The 15,451-nt window shown below is 39.1% G+C and overlaps 1 protein-coding gene across 6 annotated transcripts in view; it reads left to right on the top strand.

The window, feature by feature from the left end:
* PAN3 (poly(A) specific ribonuclease subunit PAN3) overlaps positions 1–11,483 on the top strand; it is a 120,666-nt gene extending 109,183 nt beyond the window's left edge. For 5 of the 6 annotated variants that reach the window (XM_043892459.1, XM_043892461.1, XM_043892460.1 and 2 more), the window contains 2 exons: positions 5,765–5,903; positions 8,529–11,483. In XM_043892459.1, the coding sequence (XP_043748394.1) occupies positions 5,765–5,903; positions 8,529–8,669 (280 nt within the window). In that variant the 3' untranslated portion in view covers positions 8,670–11,483. The remainder of the gene's footprint in view (positions 1–5,764; positions 5,904–8,528) is intronic. The other variant, XR_006339001.1, reaches the window with a different exon arrangement.
* Positions 11,484–15,451: the final 3,968 nt, after the last annotated feature.

The raw sequence follows: 15,451 nt of genomic DNA, 5'->3' as shown, positions 1-15,451 counted from the left end.
ACACACTACACATACATGCACACACACGCTACACACACAGAGAGACACACATACATACACACACTATACACACACTACACACATACATAACACACATACACATACACACAGAGACACACACATACACTACACACATACATACGCACGTACACTACACACATGCACACATACACTGCACACATACATATGCACACTACACACACATACACACATGCACACACACATGCACAGAGACATACACATACACAACACACATACATACGCACACACACACAGATATATACACACATACACACACGTATACACACACACGAACAGAAAATACACTGTGTTAAAAACCTCTGTTGTGGTTTGCCTGTGAGGGAACATTTTCTGCCTGTCAGTACTGCCTCTCCCCATCTGCTTTTTGAAGCCTGTTCCGTTTACCATGGTCAGACTGGATCTTTTTGATATTTCTAATTGTTTCATGCCTCTTATCTTCTGTTAAAGTGCATTGTTTATAGCTGTCACATGAGTGACACTGGAAAGGCATCACCATCTTACGTTATTGTTTAGTTCTGCCTTGTTTGTGAGTTAATTGTATGTTCAAGAAAGAAGCAAGGTTGATGTTGATGCTTCATATCTGTCCCAAAGACAAGGTGAAGTAGTAGTAGAGCTGTGGTGACTGTGGTATACAAGCTGCTGCTGCTGCTGCGGCACTGCGGTCGTGTCCGACTGTGCGACCCCGTCCCTGGGGTTCTCCAGGCAGGAACCCTGGAGTGGGCCGCCATTTCCTTCTCCAGTGCATGAAAGTGAAAAGTGAAAGTGAAGTCGCTCAGTCGTGTCCGACTCTTTGTAACCCCATGGACTGCAGCCTACCAGGCTCCTCCATCCATGGGATTTTCGAGGCAAGAGTACTGGAGTGGGGTGCCATTGCCTTCTCCGCACAAGCTAAATTTCAGGATTGTTAACTGCTTGCTGTTCATAGAGATAAGTGGTAGATAAATACCATTGCTTGAGGGGGTTTTTTTGACCACAAAATTTAAATTCACTTACCTTTCTTCAAAGTTAAAAGATTCAGTTAGCATTTTCCCTAGTGATTTTTCTAAGTAAAGAGAATGTGGTCATATGTTGAACCATTTTAAAAGTTTTTAGTTACTTCTTCTGGCATTTATCTCTTTATTTAAAAATAGCATGCTTAAGTGCTGTTTCTTGATTTTTCTTCAGTGTTTCAGTTTTTCTTCAGTTTTTTTCTTCAATTTTTCTTTCTCAGCTAATGACTTTGTCCTGTGGCAGGTGAGGCTGTATTTCTCATACACCCTTCCCTTAACTAAACACAAACACACACTATACCACTTAACCCCTGAATTTTGAGATGAGTATTCAGTGTTGACATTACTAGAGCAAGGTAAATACTGTTTGTAGCTTCAGCACACAGTAAATCATGACTGCATTTCCTTTGTTTTGTATTTTGGTTTTTTATTTTTGTTTTCCTGGTGTGAATACTTGTCTTATGTAGAAAACTAAGCAAGTGAAAAATAGTTACCACCAGTTCATTCTAAACTCACTGCAGGATATAAAACACCCTTCCATATGGTCAAAAATAAGTAGTAACCTCTCAGTTCCTTTTTTCCTCCCCATTAGAGAAAGTACCCCCAGGGCCTCTGCCAGCTGCCCCTCTAGGGGCTGGTTGCCTTCCAGCCTGCTCACGCCCTCAGCTGAGACCCCAGGCTTCCCTTCACTCTTGCCCTGGCAGCTCTCCCTCTTCTTGTTCCCCCTCTGTGTTACATGCCCTGTTTCTTGCTTTTTGCATTGGTTTACTCTTCTGCTTTAATAAATCACATCCTTCTGTAGCTTCCTGAGAAAGGGGAGTTTTTCTCAGTGTTTGGAAGTCTAAAAATATCTTTATTCTGCTTTCATACTTTATTGATAATATGATTGGGTATATGTCCTCAGAAAATTCTTTTTATTAATGAAATCTTTTGAGTATAGTCTGTATGAACCAGTTTCTTTAAAAGTAGAAAAGGTTTGCAGTGAAAAACCTTTCATACCTGACATACCCAGTCTCTCCACTCCTCCTACCAGCCTTTAGTTTATTAGTCTCTTGTACATATTCCCTGAGTTAGCAACTATATATTCTTATCACCCCTCTACTTTAAAATATGTGCAAACTGTAAGTTATGTACAATGGTCTGTATATTGCACATGACAGTATGTTTTCTCATAACAGGGTATTTTGGAAATCTTTGTACAGATACGTTTAGTGTATGCCCAGCAGTCTTCTCAGTAGTTAACAAACATGACCTAACTGAATCCTAGTAACAGCCCATAGTGCAGATACTTCAGTATTCCGTTTTAATAGAGAGATTGAAACATAGACAGGTTAAAAGCCTCCGGGGTCACACATAAAGTCAAGACTCGAGTCCGGACAACATGTGGTTCCAGAGTCTGTGCTGTCGTAACCACACTGCCATACTTCCTCATGGTCAGTGGCCGTGTAATAGTCCATCCTGTGGATGCTCTGTAATTTGTCTCTCTAGTTCCTTATCAATGGCCTTTTGAGTTGTTCTCAACCTTTTGCTAGAATAAGCGGTTCTGCAGGGACTGACTTAAGCATACTTAATTTTGTGTGTGTACAAGTGTAGGTCCAACTCTGATTATGAGGTCAGTACCTGCTGGAATTTGTGACTGTAATTTGATAGCTGTTAGAAGGATTTACCAGTGTACAGTGCATGAGAGTCTTTCACTAGCAATACTTTTTCCAAACTTCTGGGTTTTTGACAACCTGATAGATGAAAAATTGAATCTCAGTGCAGGTTTTTTGGTATTTACTCATAATGAGCATGTTGCCTATCTTTCTGATTCATTTTTGCTTCCTTTTCTGTCTGTCTGTTGCTTTGCCCATCTTTATTTCCAGCTACATTTTCTGTCTTTTTGCTGTGTAGGAGCCAGAAGGATCTGACCTTTGTGATCCTTTCTTTTAAGTTTGTCATCTTTCTTTTGACTCTGCTCAATTTTTTCCCATACAGACATTTTTATAGTAGTCGTATTGATTGAATTTATTTTTTGCTTCTGGATTTTGAGTCATGGTCAGAAAGTTAGCATTTCTACTCTTAAGATGATCTTATGAAGGGATCATCAAGTATTTTCTAGAATACTTAAGGCTTCATTTTTTTATATTAGATTTTTTTATATATTTGGAATTTATATAGGATGTAAGGTATGAATTCACCACCACCCCCACCAGATGACTATCCAGTGGTCCAAAAGCTGTTTATTGCATAGTCTAGCTTTTCCCACTGGTTTATTAAGGCAGCTGCTCTTTCACACTATCTTAATGAATGACATTTAAAATCTAGTAATGTTAGCTCTTTCTTGTCTCCGCTTTATTGGTTTTATTAAATTTATTAGTAAGCTTAAGGAGCATTTGTGTTTTTTAGATGTGCAGTTACCTTCTCCAAGATAATGGCATGTCACTGTATTTGCTGATGTCTGCTTTAGTATCCTTCAGAGTTTACATTGTTCTTTATATAGTTACAATACACTAAGTTTATTCTTAGGTGTTTTTACTTGTTGTTTTCAATGGAAATTTCCTCCATCCTGTCTTAGAGTCTTTGTTATCGATGTATGTGAAAAAAAATTGATTTCTATAAATTTTGTAGCATGGGACTTCTAGTGTTTGGGTAGTTTTTCAGTTGATTCTTCTGGGTTACTCAGTCGTGTCTTCATATAATGATAGTCATATTTCCTCCCTTCTCATTTCTGTACTTTTGATGTCTCTTGAATGACTGTGTTTGTATCTCTAATTCATAGTTCAGTAATAGTAATGATAGTTTCTTTCAGAATTTGAAGCACTGCTCCATTTATTGTCTTTTAACTTATAGACAGACTCAAAGCCATTTTCTTTCCAAATTTTTCTTCATCCCCATGCTTTTAGGACAAACCACTCCCCCCCTTTTTTTAAATCATTGATGTGCAGAAATTCACAGCAATGTGCTGTGGTGGTGAGTTTTTGATTCGTTCTGATGAATCAACAGATGGGCCTTTTAACCTTGGGGATTTCTATCTTTTAGTTCTTGGAAGTTGTCTTACTCTTTCTTTGTAAACCTCTTTCTGGAATTCGCGCTGCTTAGATGTTACACCTTTGCAGTTGATTTTCTAATATTCTTTTCTGTTTTCCATTTTGTGTCTTAGTGTTGTGCTTTGTAGCCAAAAATCTCAACTTATTTTGTCTGAAGTTAAAGCGTTTTTTCCTAATGTTTTAAATTTGTACTTTCTAGGCAATAATCTCAACTTACTTGGTCTAAAATTAAAGGGTTTCTTCCCTAATCCTTTAAAATTTTTGAATTTCTGCTATATTTTAAATTTCCAAATATTTCTGCTTTCTGAATATTTCTGTCTTACAGCATTTAATTCATTTTTCTCTGAGGCTGTCAATTATAGATTTTTATTGAGTGGGTTTTTAAAATTTTTGTTTAACTTTTATTTTGTCCCCTGCATTATCTCATAGAAAACCCCACTAACGACTTCCCCTTCAAGCACCCCACAAAACATTAGAGCTCAGTGTTTTTTTTTCAGATCTGCTAAGTCATGCCGCTTACCTGTCTGCTTTTCTCCTTTCGAATTTTTGTGAATATTTTTTGTCTCTTATTGTTTCTGATCCCTTTGTCCTTGTGTGTCTATATGTTTTCTTAGACACTTACTCTCAGTTGGCTGGGGTTTTGAAAAGGAACAGAGATAAATGGGTGTGTTTAATCAACTTTTAATTGAAAGACCCTGGAGTGATCTTAATAAAGCAGACACATGACTGGGGGGGGGGCTTCCCTCTTTGTTCTCAGAATGCAGACCTCATTTTTACATGTGATCTAAGGCTGCATGGCCTGACCTCTCCCTTTTCATCCTTGCTTCAAATCTACCTTTTTTTCCTTTTAATTTCCTCCTTGCCTCTTGTGCTGTCTGCCCGTCTTTTCTTGTACCCCTCCTTGTCCTCACTCCGATCATGCACTCTGATCCTCTTTTCCCCCAGCGCCATCCAGCCTCACTTATCTTTTCTTGTTTAGGTGCCCCTTGCTCTCTCCCTTGCGCATACTGAGGCCTCTAACCAAGAGGCATACTTCCTTGGGGAGAGCACCATTCCCTCTCTGGAAAGCCTTCCTTTGCTTCCCAGGTGAATTCTTGTTTCTGGTCTATACTGTGTCCCTGTTTTTAAATAGCATTCTCTCCATATGCAGTTGCAGCTTTTTGTTGTTATTTGAATATCTTTTCACCACTAACCTATATGTTTCATAGGTCACTGAAAACTAACAGTGACCATCTGGCCAGTTTTCCAGCTCTTTGCCACTCACTTTCACATCATCACATGATGGTAGGAAACCAGTATCTACCCCATTTTGTTTAGTCCTAAACATTTCCTTGTTTTATGCCCCCAGTAAAGCAGAAGACATGTCTGACATCTCTCTACCCTATAGAGAGAGGTCATTTGCTTTCTTCCCCATTTTATCTAATGGTAGGGGCCTAAGTGAGGAAGGGATTGTGAAGTAGGAGTATGTAAGGGGGTGATTGCTTTGAGAAGTAGAAAATGGTATTCATATACTTCCATGTTCAGTGAGATTATTTTAAAAAATCTATGGGTACTCTGGACATAAAAATTAGATTTAAAAAAGCTACACACAGACCCTACTTTCTGGTTGATTGTAGACAACAATAAAACTGGTTTTGAGTCTGAAGTATATACAGCTATGTGTTGTAAGCATGAGTTATTGAGGTTAATATTCCCTTCCCTCAGGTTTCAGAAGGATCCTACCTGGTCAGAGACGGGAGACCGGTACCTGTTGAAGCTCTTTAGGGATCATCTTTTTCATCAGGTGACAGAAGCGGGTGCTCCTTGGATTGACCTCAGTCATATCATTTCTTGTCTTAACAAGGTAATCTGGGCCTGGACTTTGAAGATTATGATGCTATAATCTCCAGTTTATAGAGCTGCATCTTGTACAAATATTGAGAGATGTAAGGAATTACGTCTCTGTACTCTGCATGTGAAGAGTTGACTCATTGGAAAAGACCCTGATGCTGGGAAGGATTGAGGGCAGGAGGAGAAGGGGACGACAGAGGATGAGATGGCTGGATGGCATCACCGACTCAATGGGCATGGGTTTGGGTAGACTCTGGGAGTTGGTGATGGACAGGGAGGCCTGGCATGCTGCGATTCATGGGGTTGCAAAGAGTCGGACACGACTGAGCGACTGAACTGACTGACTGACTCTGCTGTAGTATACAGGGCATGTTATTCATAATTATTAGCTGCTCCCACTTAAATAGCTGTTTCTAGAATGGGAGTATTTTTTAAAACCTGCATGAATAATTTCGGAATTTTTCATGGTGGATCTTTTTGTTGTGATCAAATGTCACAAAATGACTGCCTTTTCTCCCCCAACTCACCCCCACTGTATTTTATTTACCAGGTGTAGTTTGTTTCAACATATGAGGCCATGAGTGGGAAAGACAAAAATACTTTTGCGTTTAAATATCTTTAAAAGTTGAATTCCTTTATTTGCAGTCATGGGTCACGTTGAGTGCTCTCAGCTCAGGGTGTCAGTCAAGTGTTAAAACTGAGAGCGCAGTGCCAGGCATGCCAACAGAGCCCGCTGTGATAAATGGGGGGTAGGTGGTTAGATGAACCATGTTGGTAGAGGCATGTCATAAGTTTATTTAAGAGGCGAGCTTTGTGTTTTAGAGAGGGCTCGGAGAGATGGATTTACAGAGGAAGGGAGGAATGCGTTTTTCTTGTGAACTACTTGTAATCACGGAGAGAAATGGGTCTCCAGAGGTAAACCCTCTTTTGTTTAGGTTTGTATGTGAAACAGGGGTTGGCCACCTGTGGCCTGTGGACCAAATCCTTTCCTGTTTTTAGACAACCTACAAGCTAAGAATTTTTTCTCACATTTTAAAAAGATTGTAAAAACAACTAACAACATGAAACAGAGGCTTGTATATGGCCCTGAAATCGAAAGCCTTTACTGTCTGGTGCTTCTCTGCTGACTCCTGGTCTAAGCTGTCCCTAAATTGCAACGATTAGAGCAGAAACTAGCCACTGTGGCCCATGATTTAGATCTGTTGGCTACGGTGTGCTCACCCTCCAGATAAAATGGGTTTTATTTTTAAGCATACTTTGCCAAGTTTGAATTTCCTTAAAACTCTTTGGAGAGTATTGTCAGTAACCTACATTAAGACAGAACAAGACTATGTATAATTTAGCTAATCTGGTACAATTTATGTATTCATTTGTCCTTTTTCTTTCGGAGAAAACATTTTTCTTAACCATCAAGTGGAGAATAATGCCGCCAGATTTTAGAAAACAGTCTATAGCATCAAAGCACCAGTGGGTAAAAATATGTAAAACTGGAATAAATACTGACAGGGAGAACCTGTGGAATAAGCCACAAACAGATGACTTATTGTAGATGAAGATTACTTACTGAGTATTAGGATAACTGAAGCTTTGGAGAAAATTCTGTTTCATTTCATAAAATAACTGGGAGTAAATAACTCAGTAAATAAAATAGGAGTAAATAAGTTTATCTTAAATCTGAAAATGTGACAATTTTTTGTTTAGAAAGAGTGTAATAAATTAAAAGGGATGGATGGTCATTTTGGTGATACAGAAATTAAAGTTTTACATAGATTATTTTGGTGGAAATGACAGAAATTAGATGGTAAAATGATTTGAAAGGCTATTGTCTTCAGAATTAGTGTTAAACATTTTAATGAATTAATGAAAAGGGAAGGAAAAAGGTACATTGAAAACTAACAAAAGTAAAGTGAAAATCCTAACAGGAGAAGTTATTTGATGAACTCAGGATTCTTACTAATGCTTTATAAAGGCCTCATTAAAATACTATTGCCAGATCCTGATAGACAAGGATTTGGTAATGATCATATACTGGCATTCATACAAGTGGAAATAACAGAAGTAAACGTATAAAAACATTTGGTAACATTAGTTAAAAAGATTAAAAAAAAACATTAAAAAAGGTAAAATAGCAAGGCACTCATTTGATGTGGTGGTACTGGTAAATTGATACAGATCATAAATTTGTGCTGTTCGATGTCCTTTGGAAAGCAGTTTGCCTGTATGTATTAAGCTATAAAATTCCTCAGACTTCTTGATTCCGTCTCTCCTAGGGAAGTAATTCTACAGAAGAAAAAAATTAAGTAGCGAAATATGTTCATTGCACTGTAATTCAGGATGCCCAAAGACTGGAAGATATTGGGGGAATAATTGAAGTCTGCATTTTATGGAGTATCAACTGGATGGAAAGTATTGCACCCAAGTGTTAAGCGTGAAAGACAGACAGGCAGCAACATAGGGCAATGTTTGTAAAAAACACACCTGAGTTCAAAAGTGTGTGCATACTGACTAGTGATGTAAAATATTTACGATTATCTGGAGGGGGATGTGACACAATTTTTAAAAATTTCATATGTTACTGTTGCACGTGTTGTCCTAAAATAGGCTTGCACTTCACATTTTGTGTGTCTGTCTGTTTCAGTTAGATGCTGGTGTGCCAGAAAAAATAAGCCTCATTTCCAGAGATGAGAAGAGTGTACTTGTGGTGACTTACAGTGACTTAAAGCGATGCTTTGAAAATACTTTTCAAGAACTGATTGCAGCTGCGAATGGTCAGTTGTAGTATTTGCTTAAAAAAAATAAAATAGGCGGGATATGGCCAAGGAGCTCAACCAATAGCAAATTGCACTACAGCTGAACTGGCGTCATCTCATCTCACGTCGGGAAGCACGCAGAAGATGAGCAGAGCTGCTTGCACTTGGGTCAGGTGCACTGTTACTTGAAAGAAAGAATGTCTCCCTCAGCCCCGAGCTGTGGCTGCCGGCGGGGCCACACCTGTGAAGAATTTATTTTAGATCAAGGAGCACCATTAGGTGAATGATGTTCCAGCTTTTGTTGTTTTTTTTTCCCCACTTGTATATGCACTAATTTTAATTTTTTAAAGACTTTTTTCTGATCTTTGAACTTTTGCCATGTTGTATACTTATTAAGGGAAACTATTTGCAAGGACACTTTTGGGAAACCATGCTGGGCAGCATTTTTGTTCACTGAGGGGTGCAGAATTTGCTGTTTGGGGGAGGGGTTGCCCTGAGTAACATAACGGACCAGGTCAGTGATTTCATGGAAGTACAGTATAGTGCATCGTTCTTGTAAGAGTATTGTATGCAAGCTCTGTATGCCACCCACTGTTTGTTCAGATTGAGAGGTTTTTTTTTGTTTTGTTTTTACGAACACAGAAAAGTATCAGTGAATTATTGGGCACGAATTCTCCTCTCAGCTGATTTAAATTCTTTCTGAATGAGGATAGACAGTCACTGAAGGAGCATACAGAACTCTTCACTCCAGATTCAACCAGAGCCTTTTTAAAAAAAAAAAAAAAAAGGGTGTTCCCCTGCTAATCAGATACATTTATGCCATTTTTTTTTAATAGAAAAAAAACATTAAGAAATTGTGTTAAAGGCCTGAAGGTCAGGAGTCTGTTGCTTTAGGTTCTTTCCAGTTTGCTTTTTTTGTATAAAGTTCTGTTCTTTAAACCACAGCTTTACTATGGTACTTTACACTGGACACAGATGCAGAGACACTGTTCAGAAGACAAACTGCACACAGCAGTGGTCTGGCGTCGAGAGCTTTCTGAAGTCTTACAGCCTGGATCTGGAAGGATCACAGTCTGCTGTGCCTTTGCAGTCACTGCTTAGCCCAAAGTCATAGTGCTTTTGATAATAATAACTCTGTGGGGGTATTCCTGAGTCAGTCAATCTCAAAAGTTTGGAATTTTCCTCCTCTTAACTTTCTTAACATTTGGACGTGCAGTTGTCGCCAAACTTGGGTATTCATGGAATTTCTAGTCAATGAAATACCTGTCCTTAGATACTGAAGACTGCCAAATACATAGGAATTTTCTTTCATAAAAACCAGTAATGAAGACTTTTATCTCCTTTCCCAGCACTGAATGTTTTCCTAGCACTGGGTGCTCACCACACAACGATGAAGAAATGTGGAAACTCAGAAGGTCGGGAGGGACTTCCAGGCACTTGCAACTGATGTGACAGTCTTCAATTTTAATAACTATTCATATTTGTAGTTTTCAGAGAAGTTTTTAATATTTCTCTGTCCACTTTTTATAAGCTTTAAAATGATTTTCTCTGCCTTGAGATTTGCATCAAGAAAAAGCACCTCTTCACCCAAAAGCTTTGAAGACTAGAGACATGCTTTACATGTTTTAACAAGTGTGTTTGAGTCCACGTTTGGTAGCATCAGTTGTTGAGTTAAAAAGGAAATCAATTATTGCATTTGATCAGGATGGATTTTAAAAAGAACATAATGTTCACTATTCAAAGGATAATTAACATTTGCCACCGTAATGTTCTTTTTTTAAATGTAAAAGGAACAAGAACTTGGAGACATTAACATGCAAAGGTCTTTTATCATTATTAGCTCATGTATTTGAGGAAGAGCAGCTGTCTTTTTATATGTTTTTTGACAAATCATATTGTAATTCTTTTGTACAAAAAAGAACTACTTGTATTCTAGAAGAAATATGAAATGCTTAATTTATAAGCGGGCTGGAGATTTTTTCCAATATTGTTTTCTTTGAAAATGAAAGGGGATCATCTATTTTAGTTTCGGGGTCTGGGAACTTTTTGAAAATTTAATTTGTGGACCAATGTTATGTGAAAGCTAAGGAAGGGCAGGGGTAAAATAGGGCTTGATTTTCTCATTCTGTACAGACCAGCAAACTTCCCTCTGCAAGGCAGGCTTAAATCACAAACCCAAGAGTGTTTGCGTCATAAAATGCTAGTTTGCTTCAGCCCCTAGTAACCTCAGGACTTGGTTTGAATATAAAAGGTAGACAACAGATATGTTTTCATGAGTAAATATTGTCAGCCAGAAAACAGTTGGTGTCAGGTAAATGTATTTTTTTTTTAAGCTTTGTTTTATATTTATTTTTCATTTAGTTTTTATTGGGAATGGTTTTCAATAGCACTCTTATTAGTTCTGCTTAGGTGTTTTTTGGGGGAGCCCTCTTTTCCATAGTGTAATCCCACTTAAGAGGTTGTCTAAAAGTTAGTCTTTTTAATTCATAGGAAGATTTTACTATCTGAGAGTACTCAAATTAAGGATGTGAGCTTCCCACGCCTCCCTGTCAGGACAGACATAGAAGCACAGCAAGGACAGCCCCGAATCATGTGACGTCGCCGTTCAGCCTCTGTACCTGCCTTCCGTTCTGTCCGTGCGTTTACTCATTGTAAATATGTTTGAGGGCACCTTTGTGTTTTTGCCTTCGACCTCGGTTCTGTGATTTGGATGTCAACAACTTCCCTGAAAAGCACCAGTGTGTTCATTTCTAATGTCATGACCCCTATCTGGGTTATTTCATCTTTATCCTGTTTTCAGTCTCTATGTGTACAGCAGTATTTTTAATAAAGAATTACAGAGAGAAGATTGTCCTTTTTTTTTTTTTTTTTTCCTTTTTGGTACCAGTGCGTTTATCAAGAGGATGTTTGTCTTATGATCAGGACTTAAAAGGCTGAATATTTCATATGTGTTTTGGAGGAATTTTTGGTCTTTGGGTAAAATGGTGGCAGATTTATTTACTAAGTATCTGTTAAATGCTTAACTTGGACCTGTTCTAGACACTAAAAATGCAGATATGAGTACTTGTTATTTACAGAATGTATAGTTACACCCAAACATTTCTAAATAGTATATGGCACATGGTGTAGTTCAGGGAAGAGGACCTATTTCCATGAAGGGAATGACACCTAGCTCATCATTGATTCAGACTCAGTCTACTGTGTAGATGAAGGCGCCCTGCCCCCCACACCCTCCAGAAACATCATATAAGGGTAGAGAATGAAAATATGGCAAAATGTTAATACTCAGTGAAACTAGATACTTGTTCATTAAATATAAGCCTACTTCAGAGAGACTGTGGGTTCAGACCCCTGCAATAATGCAGTAAAGTGAGTTGCATGAATTTTTTGGTTTCCCCGGGCATATAAAGTTATATTTACACCATCGATAGCATCATGTCTAAAAAAATGTATATACCTTGATTTAAAAATCTTGCTGGTCGTCATCTGAGCCTTCAGCAAGTTGTAGTCTTTTTGCAGTAGTAACAGCAGAGATTCCTGATCACTATAACAAATACAGTAAGAATGAAAAAGTTTGAAGCACTGAGAATTACCAACACGAGCCATGAAGTGAGCAACTGCTGTTGAAAAACAGTGCCTTTAGACTTAATTTGACGCAAAGTTGCTACACAAACTTCCAGTTTGTAGAAAGCACAGTAACTGTGAGGCCTGTCTGTATTTTATTGAATGCCTGTTACCACATTATTGACTAAAGATGCATTACTATGTCTTTTGTTACTCAGACGTTATTGACCAGAAACGTATCAATACTTTTTTTTTTTTTTTTGAAGAGAGTGATGCAATTAACACTGTGCGAAGTTGTCAGAGCTTGAAATCAATCCAGGATTCGTTATACAACTTAGGATTGTTATCATTCACATGTTGCTCCATTAGGTTTTTGTTCCAGTCTTGTGTATATCATAAACAGAAACTTCTTAGAAATGGTGCATCAAGAAATTTTGAGTGAAAAGCTTTTTGGTGAACTTTACACAGATACTTTCTCTGATAGGCCAAGTGATACATATACTAGTGTCTTCAGAATGTAGTTCTGATGCAGATGATATGAACATTAGAGCAACAAAAAGACAAAAAACCTTAGTGTTTGATTCTGATACGGAAAGTGGACATGAGACTGGCCGGTGCTGGGGGATGCATTCTCCTTTGCTTCTGCTGAAGAGTAGGTTGAAGACAATGTTTCATGAAAATTAGAAGACTTTACAGGTGTGTCAGGTATTCATATATTGAATGCAATAACCTGCAAAATGTTAATGAAATAACAATGAATTTTGGGCCCAGTCAGAATAAAAATTGTCTGCCACAGCTGTTTCTGCAAAAAGCCCCCAGTCAGTAAAGAGTTAATGCCAGGCATTGTGCTAGGAACCAACAGAATCCTGACCACAGCAACTATTTGTGTTCTTGTTGCTCAGTTGTGTCCGATTCTTGGTGACCCCAGGGACTGGCCCGCCAGGCTCCTCTGTCCACAGGATTCTCCAGGCAGGAATACTGGAGTGGCTTGCCATTTCCTTCTCCAGGGGATCTTCCTGACCCAGGGTTCGAACCCTGGTCTCCTGCATTGCAGCCACCAGGGAAGCTGCCATATAGTAGTTAAGAGGTAATAGTGATTATGTGATTAAGTAACATAAAGGATGTGGATTGGGTGCCAGGTTGAGCAAATTAAAACAGCACCAAGTTAGCCTCAGAGTCATGCAGTGTCACTTCTGCCACATTCTGTTGCTTACAGGAGAACTGGCAGAGCCAGCCCTGATTGCAGGGGAGAGGAACTGGGTGGGGAAGTGGCAAGAACACTGCTGAGGTTCACATGGGATGGGAGAGTGTTGAGGCTATCTTGGATTGGCCACAGTGTCAAGAGCACATGTCATCAATTTAGCATGTGCCTGAGAGTTTGGGGAGAGATCTGGTCGATACGTGTAATTCGCACGTCATTATCCCATAGACATCATTGCAATCCTTGAGGTTGGTTGAGATCATGAAGAGAATTAGTATGGGCTTAGAAGAACAAAGGTCTGGGGCAGTGCCCTGGGTTCCCTGGAACACTATCTACAGATCAGATGAAACCAATACAAGACAGAAATGACCTGTGAGGTGGTGGTGGTGGCGGTGGGGGGGGGGTGGGGGGGAGATCCGGCAAGTTCAGAAATCAAGGTCTTGATGAGAAAGATTGAGACAGAAAAGGGCCATTGAATTTAGCAACATGGCATTGTGGGTAATCTTGTCAAGAGCAGCTCCATTCAGTGAGAGAGAGAAAGCTTGGCTCAAGTGGGCGGAAAGGGACCAGGAAGTATAAGCTCTCTTTCAAGGAATTTTGTCGTGAAGAGGAGTAGAGAAATGAGGTGGTAACTGGAGGGGAAGGTAGGGATGGTTAGGGTTAGGGTGTTGGTTCTGCAAGATGAGAGAGGTACTAGCATGTTCATATCCAGTGGGAAAGGGGGGAGTGGGCGGGGGGGGTGTTGTGTGAGGTGCTGGCACCAGTGCCCTTGAGTTGCGTTTGGGGGCTGCCGAGTGCACCAGTGGGTGTTTTGAGTCTGTGTGGGTGCAGATGCTGGTAGGTGGGCAAATGTGACCAGGGGATTTTGAAGTTCTCATGATTCCTTCAGTTTTCCCGTTAACGTGAAGGGCAAAACTGATGGTACCTATCATGTTGGGTTGTTCTGAAAATTAACTGTCTTTTCCTCATTTTTTTTCAGCACTTGGAATAGTTGCTGGCACAGAAAATTCACTTGCTGTGTAGAGTCTGAGCCTAAGCTCTTACTCTTTAAAATGGGTTTTTCTTCTGTGAAAAGTGGTAGTCAATCTTTTTTTTCCTTTTGAATATCTTTTATTGAAGAATAGCTTACAAACACAGGTTTGCAAGTAAGCAGACAGCTCAGTGAGTGGTCACAAAATGATTGCACCTACTACCCCACCCAGATCAAGAAATGGAGCCTTCTTTGTGGCATCTAATTGATTTGGAGGTTGGTTTGGTTTGGTTTGTTTTCTCTTAGATATCTTGAGTTCAAAACACAGAAGGCTAGTCATTCCTGTGTTGGAACCCAGGATATTTTTGAAATATTTCCTTGCCTTTGGAAACCAAAAGTCTGATAACATGTTTAACACTGAGGGGTTCAATAAACCTTACTGGGCCATCCTTCTGCTGGAGGAAAGGAAAAAAAAAAAAAACTATTCCCAAATGTACTGTAAATTTCTAAAGTCATGAGAAAACTTCTAAACTATGACATGACACCAATTCCTTGAGCATTCTTTAAATCTTTTGCCCAAATGAGTGACTTCTGTGTCAAGAAAACCAGTAATATTTTAAAAGGATTTCAGATTCTCAAAATGCTTCTTGCCCTCTTCAACTAATTGAGATTAGTCATTTATCCCCTTTTCTTGCTTTTATCCCAAAGAAAGTAGGCTTGTTTTCTCGGAAAATGTTTCTCCAATCTGGTTTGCTTATGGTGTTATTAGGAAGGTGATGGTGTAAGCTCTTTCTAAGACAATGTGGTTGGTTGCTTATTCTATGTCTACTAGTGATTCTCTTAATTTTTTTCTCTTTCTAGGATGTAACCCACAAAACAAAGTTGAGTACTTAGCTAGTGTCCTTTTCTTACGGAAATTCTTGTGTCTCTGGTTTTTGCCTAATTATTTTGTATGCTTTCCTGCACACAATCTCTAATACACACACACAGTTCAGTTCAGTTGCTCAGTCGTGTCCAACTCTGCGACCCCATGAACTGCAGCACATCCAGGCCTCCCTGACCATCACCAACTCCTG

The sequence above is a fragment of the Cervus elaphus genome, chromosome 30 (genome assembly GCF_910594005.1).
Source record: "Cervus elaphus chromosome 30, mCerEla1.1, whole genome shotgun sequence".
Classification (NCBI taxonomy): domain Eukaryota; kingdom Metazoa; phylum Chordata; class Mammalia; order Artiodactyla; family Cervidae; genus Cervus; species Cervus elaphus.
Note: the sequence above shows the minus strand (reverse complement) of the source record. Positions and strands in the feature narration are given on the sequence as shown.